Genomic DNA, 13444 nt, shown 5'->3' with positions numbered 1-13444 from the left:
GAGCACAAACCTGGCCAGCTGCCCCTGCCTGCCTCTTTCTTGCCCCTGGTGGTCCAGGGGTCTTCCTGCTTCCCTGGCCCTGCTGGAAGTGGAAAGAGATTGGAAGTGGGGATAGTGGGGGCTGCCCTTCCAGCAAGGCCCAAGGACCCCCAGGGCCGATCTTGGGGTAGCCTCTCCAGGCAGCCAGGCTTTGGTGGCCTTTGGGCCCAGCAGCTTCCTCAACAGGTTGAGGACTGAGAGAAGAAGCCTTGGGTCCCCACTAGGTATGGGTCTAGCTCTGGAACCACTAGGGTGTGGGCCTGTGCTGGAGAGGCAGGCTCAGCTGGCAGTATCCCCTCCGAGGCCAAGGTGGCCTGGCCGCCGCTTGTGGGTTTGGAACAGCCTGGGGAGTAAGGTGGGAGCTGCTGTTAGGAACACCTGCCCAGTCTGTCTCACCTGGACACCTGCCAGTTAGGAGCACCTGCCCAGTCTGTCTTACCTGGACACCTGCTGTGTGATTTGCCCGGGGCCAGTACACATGTGTTAGAGCCATTCCTCTGCTTTGCCTTTGAAGCAGGAAATGTGTCTGGGCAGAGACAGACACTGGTGATGCTGGAAGTTAGGCTGTGGCAGAGGTGGGTGGAGACCAGCCATGTGGCCATCAGGGAGGATTCTCTGAAGGTAGCAGCTGAGCCAGGTCTTGAAGGAGACATTCACCTGGGGGACAGAGGAAGTTGGGGAGCATTCCACCTGTGCAGAGACTTGGGAGTGGCAGCCTGTTGACCACAAGTCTGTCCTAGACTTCACAAATCTGTTCCTGGTCTGTAGCATCCCAGTGGCCCCCAGCCCCCCAGGGATGCTCTGTAACCACCATAAGTGTTTGTTCCTTGCCTCTGGGCTGGGTACCCAGTGCCACAGAGGCCACATGAGCTTTGCAGTTGGATAGCTCTGGGCTCAAGTACCAGCCTGGCCACTTGCCAAGCTGCCTTTGCGTAGGCCCTTCCCTTGTCTGGAAAGCTGGGTGTGATACCCATCGCCTCACCGGGCATCTATGAGAATCCAACTAAGTAGCCAGTCACCCCCTTGAGCCCCTGGGTCACTGGCAGGACTCTTGCCTGTTGGGGGTATATGGGTGCCGGGGGTCAGGCTGATGGCTATCTTAAGGACAAGTCAAGGTTTCAAGTACCAACTTCGAAGGGGCCTCTGGTGGCAGCCTAGCTCTTGGTATGTGGAGTGTGCACCGCTGCTTCTATTGACTTGAGGGAAACGGGGTAGGGAGAGGGCCTTGCCTAGGTCTTCCAGCTGGTGAGCGGCCATTGCAAGTTGGAGAGGAAGCCAGCTTTAGATGAAGAAGCTGGAGGTGAGAGGTTGGGGCCTGAGGTGCTCCGGGCTCTGTTGTGTGCGGTCGGGGGAGATAGGTATTAGTGTGCAGAGGCCACAGCCCAGCTCTGGGCAGGTGTGCGAGAGTAAATGAGTGCCAGGTAGCCGGGTGGGCCCAGACCTCCCACCAGACTTCCCTTAGGCTAGGTAGAAACTTCTCGGCTAGGGTTCAACCCACCTTAAAGTTCTTACCACAGTGGATGCTTGGCAGAGAAAACCAGAATTCACTTCTTAACAAGCCTTGCCCAAGTTCACCTCCTCCCAATCCAGCCCTATGGTAAGAGCTGGGGGACCCAGATGGAGATGAGGCCCCTGCCAGCTTCGACCTCTGTCTGGTAGGCAAGCAGACGTGGGGACAGTGGGACCCAGTGTGATCAGCACTGTAGCAGAGATGATGCTGGGACTGGGGGCCAACACCAAACGGGAGGCCCCTTGCCACAATGGTGTCAAGTTGGTACCCTCCAGGATACAGAATCAGATGTTCCCAGGGGAGGAGACGGATGGTCTAGAGCCTCTAGTGGTTTAGGATGGCTGAACGTGGGATAGTGGCTGGAGCAGAGGTCAGTGAGACTGCCATCCTGGGCTTTGAAAGCTGTGTTAAGATGCGGGGTCTCATCTGGAAGGTGGGGCAGTCCTGAAGGGTTGTAGGTGGTTGTGTCAGGGTGTCGGCCTAGCATGTACAAAAGCACCCCATGTTTCCTTTGGGTAGACTCCCCTCAGTCCTTTTGGTTTATATGAGACTGGGCTTGCACCCCCTGCATACACATACACCTAGAGCATGTGACCCAGGTTGGGCTGTTAGGAATCTTTGGTTGCAAGTGACAGAGCTGTCCTATAGCTAACTTAGAAAGTGTTAAAGGGATATGGAGGGGCTTCCCTGGTGGCGCAGTGGTTAAGAATCCGCGTACCAATGCAGGAGACACGGATTCGAGCCCTGGTCTGGGAAGATCCAACATGCCGCGGAGCAACAGAGCCTGTGCTCTAGAGCCCGCAAGCTACAACTACTGAGCCCGCGTGCCACAGTTACTGAAGCCCGTGAGCCTAGAGCCCATGCTCCGCAGCAAGAGAAGCCACAATGAGAAGCTCATGCACCACAATGAAGATGAGCAGGGTCCCTGGGGATGAGCAGGGTCCATGAAAGCTCGCCACAACTAGAGAAAAGCCCGCGTGCAGCAACGAAGACCCAATGCAGCCAAAAGTTAAAAAAAAAAAAAAAAAAAAAAAAAAAGGATATGGAGGAGCTGAGATGGGAAGAATCAGAACTGAGGCAGCGCATCAAGGCACAACCTCCAGAAGCAAAATGCTACAGCCATGTTTATGTCTCTGCACCACTGAGCTCCAGATCCAAGGAATCCAAATGACCAGGCTGGGAACCTGCCCACTGTACATCGGGGGCAACTAATGGGGTGAAATGAGTCCCCCACTGAAATCAGGGTGCTCAAAGCAAAGGTAACAGATACTGGGTGGCTGAACACATATCCCTTTCCCCATACCTGGATTGGATCACCTATGGGCACTTGGCCAAAATGAATCCAAAAAGAACCTAGGGGGTTGCTAGAACTGTTGGGGAAGGATTGGGGTTCTCAGTTCCTCTGGGGATGGGTGGCTTGTGCCTAGAGCTGTGGGGTCATCCTCACCACCATTTGGGGGCAAATTTGCCTGAAAATAATGCAAACAGAAGAGAACTGAGTGGAGAGAACAGATAAATGCCTCATTCCATTGCTGGAACACAATTGTGATCACAGCTAAAATCTACCCCGGACTTCGCAGTTACATGAGCCAAATGCCTTTGAGCTCAAGCCTATTTGTTTTGAGGTTCCGTCACTTGGAACCCAAAATGTCCCAGCCAACATGATGGTGGAGGTTGTTTTTGGAAGACCACCCTAAGCATGGTGGAGAATTTGGACTGGAAACAACCCAATTAAGAGGCTGATGGACAGTCAGGTTCAGACTCGGCCTAGGTAGCGGGGCCCTCACTAGAGCTCACCTCTGTTCCCTGGGGATGAGCAGGGTCCATGGAAGCCAGGGCTATGGATCCAGCACTAGGTTTTCCCTGTGCTACTTCTTACTAGACGTGGTAGTGTGTGCTGGGAACACAGTGGGAAGGGCCGTGAGTTGGGAGTGGGCTATGTGTTTGTGAGTTGGAGCCACATTGGGGTGCCTGCCTGCTCCAGCCCCTGCCCACTGCGTATGTGCGGTGCCTGTCAGGATGTGGCCAGGGCCTGGACATGTGTGCGTTCTCTGGGTTGAGGTAGGTAGGTAGGTAGGTTCGTTCTCCATCTCAGTTCCTTGGCTGAGCATGCTGTGTGCTCAGCCGACGACGGTGTGCACCGGGTCTGCTAGCGTCTGCCGGGTCCGGACGGTCTGTTGCCAGGAGCTGTGCGGCGTGGCGTGGGCATTCCCTGTGCAGGGTGAATCCGGCGCCCTGCCTGCCGAGTCTCGGTGCGGCAGGTGGGTGCCGGGTCCTCAGCCTTTCGCTCCCGGGACAGCATCTTCGGCGGCGAGTGACTGGGGGTGGAGGCCCTCTGCCGGCGGCCGCGCGCGCGCACGCCGGGCTCGGTACGCGCCGTGTACGCGCCCGTGCGCGCGCCCCGCGGCTCCAGCCCAGCTCTCGGAGCCGCCTTCGCTGCCACAGTCCGCTCCCTGGGGCCGCCGCCGCCTCCCCCGGGTCGCGGGCTCTGTCTGCGGGGCCCGTGCCGCTCGCCCCGAGCCAGGAGGACGAGCTCGAGGAGGATGCCTGGGCCCGTGAGTACCGCGGCGGCGGGCCGGTCGGGTCCGGAGCGCGGGCGGAAGATGGTCCCGGGGCTAAGCCCCTCCCCGCGGGCGGCTCCGCGCCCTGGCCCCGGGTCGCCGCCCCGGACCCCCGACCCGGCCAGCCCCTCCCCCAGCCCACACCGGAGGAAGGGAGGGAGGCAGGGAGAGAGAGGGAAGGCGCCAGTGAGCCAAGAAGCGGGAGCAGGGCGCAAGCCGCCGCCGGTTCGCTTGGAAACGGTTGCCACAGCAACCGGGTTGCGCTCCCCGGCAACGCGGCTGCAGGGCGGCGACCCCCATCCCCGCCCCCACGAGGGGCCGAAGCCCCAGGGGATTCTCCCTCTCGCGGTGGGGGGAACTTCGACCCTCTGGCCCGTCTGGGTGTGCCTGCCTCCACAGCCGTCGAGGGTGGGGGTGGGGGGAGAGCGGCCCCGTGGGCAGGAGCTGGCTCCCACGTGGCTGCAGTCGTCGCAGCAGGGCTCCTGGGGTGGCAGCAAGCGTGGGGGCGGGCCAGCCCCTGGGCCAGCCACGGGAGGAGGAGGCATGGGTCCGGGGTCTGTGCCCGTCACCCCAAACCCCACCACCACCACCCCCCGCCAGCGAAATGGCCTGACCCGAGTTGGGTGTCCCAAAGGCGATGGTTCCTACCAGGGGAGAGGAAAGACGCTCGCATCCCTCCTCCTCACGGCCAGAGCGTGTGCCAAACCGTGGCTTGGGCCCGCGGTGGGTCTCTGCTCCTCTTCTCAAGCCCCCATTCTCCGGGAAGGGGTGGAAGGAGCGTGGGCAGTAGCAGAGGAAAGGACACTGCTGACCCGGGGAAGCTGAAGCCCAGGCCAAATAGGAGCACCCGACCCCCTGTCTGGATCACAAGTGTCCCTTTCTTTTCTGAGCACAAAGCCCAGACTGTGCTGGGTGGCATGCAGGTTGGCCGTCAGGCAGGCCAGCGCCACATGGAGATGTCCTGTCTTCCAGGGGAGCTCCTCTGAGAGGAGAATGGCCGCTGAGTCAGAGGAAATGACCTCTGGCTCCCCTCCCAACCTCCCCTCAGTGGATAGCGTGCTGGGGAGAGAAATGGCCCTCCTGCCAGCTCTCCCGGGCCTGACTCAGCAGATGCCAGCCCCAACCGCAGGCCTTGGACCCAACATCCCAGTGACCACAACCACCCTTGGGTTTCCTTTCCCATCCAGGGAGGTCTCCTGGGTACCAGAGGTGACCATTACCTGGGCATGTGAGGCCTTGACATAGATGCCCTTAGATGGGTGGTATCCTAAGTCAGGCCTGAGTCTCCCACAGGCAGGAGGGCCTTTGGAATTACTCACAGGCTCCTTTCATTCTGTTCCTGCTCTGTGTGAGACCTGTGCTGAGCACTCTGCATCCATGATCTCCTAGTCCTTACAACACTGTGCAAGGTAAGTTTATTATCCCCATTTTAGAGATGATGACTCCAAGGCTCAGGGAGGTAAAATGACTTGCCCAAGGTTGCACAACTAATAAGTGGTGGAGCTAGGTTTCCAGTGCAGGTTTCTCTGCTGGCATGGCCCCTTCTCTGCTATGGTATTGCTACATACTATCTCTTATGAGCCAGGCAGAAAAGAACTGTAGAGCCTTCTAGAGGAGCATTCTTAACTTTCTTCTGCATTCCTCCAGTGAGGAAATTCCCTATGTCTTTTAGGCCTTGGTACACCTTTCCTTCTTCCAGCAAAATCAGCAGATTCTTGCCCCCAGATGCTCTATAGGACCGTGCTATGGCTGGGTTGCCTCCTTTCCTCCCTCCTTCCATTTTCTCCCTCTGAGGGAAGCTGAGCAGTGAGGGCTACCTCAGTCCCCTGGGAAACCCCCAAGGCCCTATTCCTTGGTTTGTGGGCTCTGTGGCCTGGTCAGCTTGCAGCCCTGGCTATAGCAGAAGGAATTTAGCAATGATGGGCCCATGTACTGCTGGCCCCTATGGGTGCTCAGTCTAGCTCAGGGGTTAGAAACCCAAATGCCTCCAAGGCCCAGGTGGACTAGGGCACTAATCGGCTGCAGTCTATGTCACCATCTGAGAATGTGGACTTGGTATGACAAGGTTGTCCAGTTTTCAAGTTGACCCAGAAATTTATGTAAAATCTGGTTTTTAAATCTTGGCAACTAATCATATTTTTAAAAAATGATTATGGGCCAACAAAACATGTCCATGAACTGTGTCCAGCCTGAGAGTCACAAGGCTGAGATCTCTAGTCCATGGGAAAGTGATGGCAGTTTTTGCTAGACCATCTTCAGGCTTGTGTAGATGTAGTTCCATGGGCCAGTTTCCACATTTGAGCCTTTTGAGGCTGCAAGGTGCTGGCATTTGGTTTCTCAAGTGCAGCTGTATATGCTGGCGTATTTTCATATCCCCCATCAGTTCTGCTCCTACCTTGGCACTGCCAGGCAGGTCTCATCGTCTCTATCATACAGGTGAAGAAACTTCAGCTCAGGCATGGGAATAGCCGGGATGGGATTACACAGCCTGGGCAGGGCATAAGCAGGATTTGAACCCAGGGCTCCCTGCTCAGTGCTCTGCGTGTTCACCAGGCTGCCCCTCAAAAGAGGGTACAATCACCTCCGCTCCCCCCCCACACAACCCCCGAGGTGTGGCCAACTCCCTTGGAGGGGCAGATCTGAGTACAGTAGACACCAACCCACTAGGGCCCCAATCTCTGTTGTCCTGTTTGCGGTTTCGCAAGCCCTGGGTTCCTGGCATTGTGCCGAGGTTGGATCACAGAGATGCTGCCTGCAGGTGAGGGTGTCAAGCCAGTATCTTGGCCTCGCTGGAAATGAGGTTCTGGCCAGCTCCGCGCCTGGCCGACTGTGGCAGCTGGGACAGTTGCCATCATCTCTCTCTGGTTTCAGTTCATTTGTCTTGGTGTGGGAGGAGTGTAAAAATGTCACCAGTGCCTCCCTAAAATGGCCTTCCTGCCAGGACAGTGGGCTTTACAGTCCCCTGGATTTCATGAGCTCACAGGCTATGTGGGCCTGTACTGGCCCCAGCTCCCTGCCTGTAGAGTGGGGATGGCAGCAGCTCCCTCCTCGCTGAGGTAATGAATCTAGAGAGGTTAGTAGGGGGCTTGGCACGTGCAGGGCACGCAGGACAGGTGAGCGGTCACCTTTCCTACCCCACCCTCATTCCACACACCGTACTGTCTTCCTTCTCTCCTCTGTCCCCCGGCCTGAATGCCTATTCCTTCACTTGACCAGCAACTCTGGTGTCACATCCAGGGCTTCCCCTTGTGACCCAGAGCCCCTGTTGCCTGGGATTCCTTCTTTCCACTCCAGAGCCCCTGGTACACATCTCCACGTAGACTTTTCCTTTTATTCACATAGACGTATGCATCCTCAGCTTGCTTATAAACCTCCCTGTGAGGGCTGAGAGCTGCTTTCTCAGTGACATTTTGGTGAATGGCCAACATTTCCCAGGAATGAACTAGATGCAGACCTAGCTCTTGAGGTATTCCTTGTCAGACAGCTAAAAGACCAAACAGGTAACTGGACACCTCCAGTTACTCCTTCAACAAGTGGTTTTTGAGCTACTGTATGCCAGATGATCAAGGCAGATGCAGCCCTCATGTTGGACACAGGCCACTACAGCACACTGTGATTGATATCGTTGGACTTCTCATCCAGCACTGCAGGGTGAGGTAGCTGGAGGCTGACATGTCCAGGGAGGTAACAGGGGAGGCTGAGGAGCACGCGCTGGGGTGAGAGCAGCGAGGCTGTGTAGCAGCTGGGTTCAGGAGCGGGCCAGGGGGAAATGGACAGTGTGGAGAGTGGCAGGCCAGGCAGAAGCACAGCGTGGAAGCAGAGAGAGTGGTGGCAGGCACGGTAATGGGGGCCCAGGTGAGAGATGACAGTGACCTGACCCAGCCAGCTGCGGTGGGGGGACAAAAGGAAGTGGACAGATGAAGACACACTATACTGAGGGTTGAAAACAACAGGATTTGGCAGATGGTGTAAACGGTGGGCCCTTTGCTGAGATAAAAGGCCCAGCAGCAGATCTTTGGGGTCTAAGGTTAGGGTGCCAGGGTTCTCCATACAGAGGAGTAATGTGGGAGGTGCCCCCAGCAGTGCACCAGGCCCTAGAGTAAGAGATCTGTGTGACCTTGGGGGTCATTTAATCTCTCTGAGCCAAGTGTTCTCATCTGTCAAATGGGCAGAATGCTTACCTAGCTTATAGGGTGACTGAGAGAACTCTCTGTGGCGTCCAGCCCGGGGGCACACACCTCTGCACCCCCAGCTCCGAAACTGTGGACCGTAGTGCTCATGTTTGTTGGGCATCTCCAAACCCTTTGTATGGATTAGCTCACTTTTCTCCACGGCCACTGATGAGGAAACTGAGACAACATGTCACCCCCCAGCTCTCACTCCCATCCCCTGCTGTGCTCCCAGTGAGTGTGTGGCCTAAGAAAACCCTACAAAGTGATACACTCACAAACTCCACAAATAAACCAAGATGGAATCCTGAAAAACGTCCAAATAACCCACAAAAAGGTAAGAAAAGAGAATAAGGAAACAAACAGAAAACAAATCATAAAACCGCAGACTTAAGGATGAGTCTAGCCAAAGGCTCCGCTCCCAGCACACAGTTGGAGTTGGTATTTACTAGGGACCAGGCATGCATCTGAAGGGGATGGGGAAGGTGAGTGGCTGTGAGCAAAAGGCAGGGTCTGAGTTGGAAGGGCGCCCCAGACCCGGACAGGAGCATGCACAGGTGTGAAGGGATAAAGGAACAGCCCTTTGGAAAGGCTTTGAGAAGCTTGGCTTGGTCAGGAAGAGCACTTGGAAAAGCCTGAATTAATTCCTTGACATTTATATATTGGGCAACTACTGTGGATTAGATGAGATATTACTGAGCAATTCCTATGGACCAGACACAGTGCAGGAGGGAGGCTCAGGCAGGATTCCTGCCCTCTGGGCCTGTTGGAGCACCAGGGTGAAGCAGCAGCCCAGGAGGCACTGTCCCCCACCCCGCCCGCCCCCGCCAAACGACATTGGAGCCAGTGTGGGGTCAGAGGGCCAGCTCAGCTGTGAGACCTTAGGCAGACTTGCTCTCTCAGACCCACAGTGGCCAAGTCTGTAAAATTCAGCAATAGTTCCTGCCTCTCAGCTGGAGTTTAGCTAAATTAGAAATAAAAATACCCACCAAGGCCTGTCTACTGTGTGTCAGGCCTTGTTCTAGGCCCCTTCCACACAGAATCTTATGTGATCTTCAACACTGCCTTCTCACTGGGGGTCATGCCCATTTGGTAGATGAGACAGGCTGAGAGGCGACAGTGGCACCCAGTGGGTCTTGGGTGTGGCCTGTCCCAGTCCTCCTAATGCCCAGTGGGCTGAGCTGGACCCCTCAGGGCACAGTCCCTGTCCTTTGTTCCTTGTTAACCCTAGAGCTGCCATTCCATCTCTCCTTCACCCTGTAGCCTTTCACACTGTTGAGCTGAGGGCTGGTTGCCAAAAGTACCAAGTTTTGGTGGTAAGGAGTAGGAAGGCGCGTTTTGGCTCCAGGCTGGCCAGCCTGGCCAGGGTCCCCACGACTGCCAAATCTCCTGTACTGAGTGCTCACGTGCATTTATTTACATCTCACTCATCACTTAGGGGAAAGTGTTTCAACACAGACTTTGGATTCACACTCGGGCTAAATCCTAGCTCTTCGCCTTATTAGCTGTGTGACCCAGGGCAAGTCACTTCCTTCTCTAGGCCTGTCTCATCCATCAAATGGGCATGACCCCCAGTGAGAAGGTGGTGTTGAAGATTGCATTAGATTACTCTGCATGGAAGGGGCCTAGAATGAGGCTACACACAGTAGACAATCCTTGGCAGGTATTTTTATTTCTAATTCAGCTAAACTCCATCACCTCCAGCCCCAGAAGTGCTTTTCTGACCCAGAGCTGTTCCTACTTGGCAGGCCAAGGAGCCTCCTAGTTAGGGCCAGCTTCCTCAGAGCACTCCTGAAAATTCCTGTGGGCTCAGGAAAAACGAGAATAACAGATTTAATTAACTCCCAGTGACTGGCAGCATCGTGTTTTTATCTGGGCTGCGTCGCCATGGCAGCCTCATGGTGGGGTTGTCGAGGGGGCGGGTGGAGCTATTGTTCCTGCCATTGTGTGTTCTGGAACACAGGCCCAGGAGAAAGGGACTGGCACGGGCACCAATGGCACATTGGCACAAAGCAGTCACGGAGTCAGAAAGGAGCCATCTGGGGGAGAAGGGTGGGGTGGCCCGTGTGGCCTGGCTTCCCCCCAGCTTGCTCTCAGACCAGTCTAAGTCAACTTACTGTGGGGTCCCCAGCTTGGGGCTCAGGCCCACTGTGGCCCCCAGAGCTGAATGCATGTGTGCCTTGGTTGGGCATGCTGAGGATGGGGGGTCCATGGGGCTCCTGGAAGAGACCCACAAAGTAGCTCAAGCAGCAGCACTCTCCCACCCCAGGCTAGGGTTTTGTGGCCAGGTTTGGGTTCAAAGTTATGGAACGGTCAACTGCCATCCACACAGCTAATTGTGTAACATCTGTAAAACAGGAATAATTTGTTGCCCCAAAGGGTTGTATGTGAAAGCCCCTGGGTATAAGGCAGTCAGGAAGGAGTCATTCCTGTTCTGAGGGGGTGGTGAACAGTCGCCTGTCCCTCCCCAGTCAGGGCTCCCTCCTACATACCTCTTAGGATGCAAGGTTCCCCTCTCAACCCTGGCTGTGGAGAGGAGATGGAACTAGAGGTGCCCATCTAGTGATGTGGAACCAGGTGGTACCGATTACTTGAGCTAGTTTTCGTACCTCTGCAGAGAGGGAAAGCAATTGGGGGAAGAGACATGGCGGCCTGGAGCTAGAAGGGCAGGGCCAAGTGGGGCTGCGCATGGGTAGGAGGCTGAGGAAGCGGAGACGGAGCTGGGATTCAGCGAGCGGAGGCGCCTAGAGTAAAGGAAAAGAGGGAACGGCCCACGCTCGGCGGCGCGTTGGGCTCAGACAAAGACAGGCTGGTAGCACGCAGTAGCCGCGGGAACCACCCGCCCGATCCCCCCCTACAAGAGCTGAGACAACCAGGAAGCCGCGGTGCAGTCCGGAATGTTCCACGCTTTGGACATCCAGGGTTGGGAGCGGATACAAGGCCTAGGGCGCCAGGGGCTGCCAGGTGTGTATGCATAGGGCTGAAGCTGGGCACCGGCGGGCTGTTTGTGGGGCCTAGGAGGTGGACCACCTTTTCTCCGCCGCAAAACAACCGCGCCATGGCTCCCCTTCAGCGCCCTGGGAGTCTGCCTATGGGCCTCTCAAGCCCCTTTGGGAGCTGGGGTACCCTGCACCCCGGGGATGCGGATGGCGAATCTCCCGTTCGCACTGAGGCCGAACCTGGCCTTCGCGCGCCCCCTGCTGGCCTGCCTGGAGTCACCTCGGCTGGGAGGCGGCGGCGGCCGGGTCTCAGATACGGGAAAGCCCTACGGGGGAAACCTCGGAGCGTGACGTCATCCAGGTGACGTCACCGGGCCCCCGCGGAGTGCGGAGGTTCCGCAGAGGAGGCTTCCCTGGGATTGCGCAGGGCACCGGCGCGGGCAGGGAAGTCGTCCGGGGCTACAGCGCGCCTTCACCGCGCCATGTGTCTGTCCCACAGGTCCCGCGCGGCCCCGGGTGAGACCCGCCAGCGTGCCTGCCGGCGCCATGGGAAGAAGCGGGCGCCGCTGCTGCTGCCCCCTGCCTGCGCGCGCACGACTTGAACCCAGCTGCGGGCAGCCCCCGGCCGCGGGTCCCCGAGTGACGCTGGAGGCATCTGGGAGCTTGGCGGGGGCCCGGGGCCACGTCGAGGAGCCCATTGTCCAGTGAAACAGCCGAGGACCCGCCGCCCGCGCCGCCGCCATGGTTATGTCCCAGGGCACCTACACGTTCCTCACGTGCTTTGCCGGTTTCTGGCTCATCTGGGGTCTCATCGTCCTACTCTGCTGCTTCTGCAGCTTCCTGCGCCGCCGCCTCAAACGGCGCCAGGAGGAGCGGCTGCGTGAGCAGAATCTGCGCGCCCTTGAGCTGGAGCCCCTTGAGCTCGAGGGCAGCCTGGCCGGGAGCCCCCCCGGCCTGGCGCCCCCGCCACCACCTCACCGCGGCCGTGTCGAGGCGCCGGCGCACGCCCACCAGCACGTGCACGTGCACCCGCTGCTGCACCACGGGCCCGCGCAGCCGCACGCGCACCCGCACGCACACCACCACGCGCTTCCGCACCCACCGCCGCCGCACCTATCAGTACCGCCGCGGCCGTGGAGCTACCCGCGCCAAGGTAAGTACCGACCTCCGCCAGAGGGAAGCCTGGGCCACTAGGGTGGGCGAGGCCTCGGCAGGGGGCGGGCTCGCTGCTGACCCGCGGGGCTTCCACAGGACAGCCTCCTTGAGAACCTATGAGGAGGGAGCGGGCTGGGTCTGGGGTTGGCGGCTGGCCAAGGCCTCTGCGGGAGGCTGAGGACGGAGAGCCTCACGTCCTCGGGCCGCTTCCCACTCCGCAGCGGAATCGGACACGTCCAAGCCACCGTGCTATGAAGAGGCGGTGCTGATGGCCGAGCCGCCGCCGCCCTACAGCGAGGTGCTCACGGACACGCGCGGCCTCTATCGCAAGATTGTCACGCCCTTCCTGAGCCGCCGCGACAGCGCGGAGAAACAGGAGCAGCCGCCGCCCAGCTACAAGCCGCTCTTCCTGGACCGGGGCTACACGTCGGCGCTGCACCTGCCCAGTGCCCCGCGGCCCGCGCCGCCCTGCCCTGCGCTCTGCCTGCAGGCGGACCGCAGCCGTCGGGTCTTCCCCAGCTGGACCGACTCGGAGATCAGCAGCCGAGAGCCACTGGAGCACGGAGCTTGGCGCCTGCCGGTCTCCATCCCCTTGTTCGGGAGGACTACAGCCGTATAGAGGGCGCCCGACGTCCCGGGCCCCACCCGCGGACTCCTGGCCTGATTGCGGGGCTTTTTAAACGCTTCCCTTGGACTGCGGAGGTGGGTGGGGGGGTGGGGCGGGAGGGAGGGATTTCTTACCCCGTTTGTTACATTTTGAGGATAATAAAGGTGTGTGATCTGGTTTGGTACAAGCGGAGGGGGCACCCACTGCTTGCACCCAAGGTTCTGGCGGCCAGGTGTGCCCGGCCTTATCGGGACCGAACCTTGTTGCGCCTTTCAGCTACAAACCGGCCTGAGGGTGTAGAACTAAACCTGAGGTCTGCCTGCTTCAAACCACTGGCCGGTTCCCCAGGGAGCCTCATAGCCCACCTTCCTTGCCCTTGAGGTCTTGGTGAGGGCGCCCCCTGCAGCCTTGGAAGTGGGAAGAGTTGGGAACGGGGTCGTGGCAGGCGGTCCACCCCGGATCAG

General features: G+C 58.4%; 1 protein-coding gene across 1 annotated transcript; it reads left to right on the top strand.

Annotated features, from left to right (window-relative positions):
- Positions 1-11959: 11959 nt before the first annotated feature.
- PRR7 (proline rich 7, synaptic) lies at positions 11960-13055 on the top strand (the record flags this gene model as incomplete). The annotated part of the gene is made up of 2 exons (XM_079704098.1): positions 11960-12371; positions 12595-13055. 2 exons carry the CDS (start codon positions 11960-11962, stop codon positions 12990-12992), a joined length of 810 nt encoding a protein of 269 aa, XP_079560224.1. The 3' UTR covers positions 12993-13055.
- Between the last annotated feature and the right edge of the window lie 389 nt (positions 13056-13444).

The sequence above is a fragment of the Hyperoodon ampullatus genome (assembly GCF_949752795.1).
Source record: "Hyperoodon ampullatus genome assembly, chromosome: 4".
NCBI lineage: Eukaryota > Metazoa > Chordata > Mammalia > Artiodactyla > Ziphiidae > Hyperoodon > Hyperoodon ampullatus.
The sequence above is the reverse complement of the archived record's forward strand: the minus strand, read 5'-3'. Positions and strand labels throughout refer to the sequence as shown.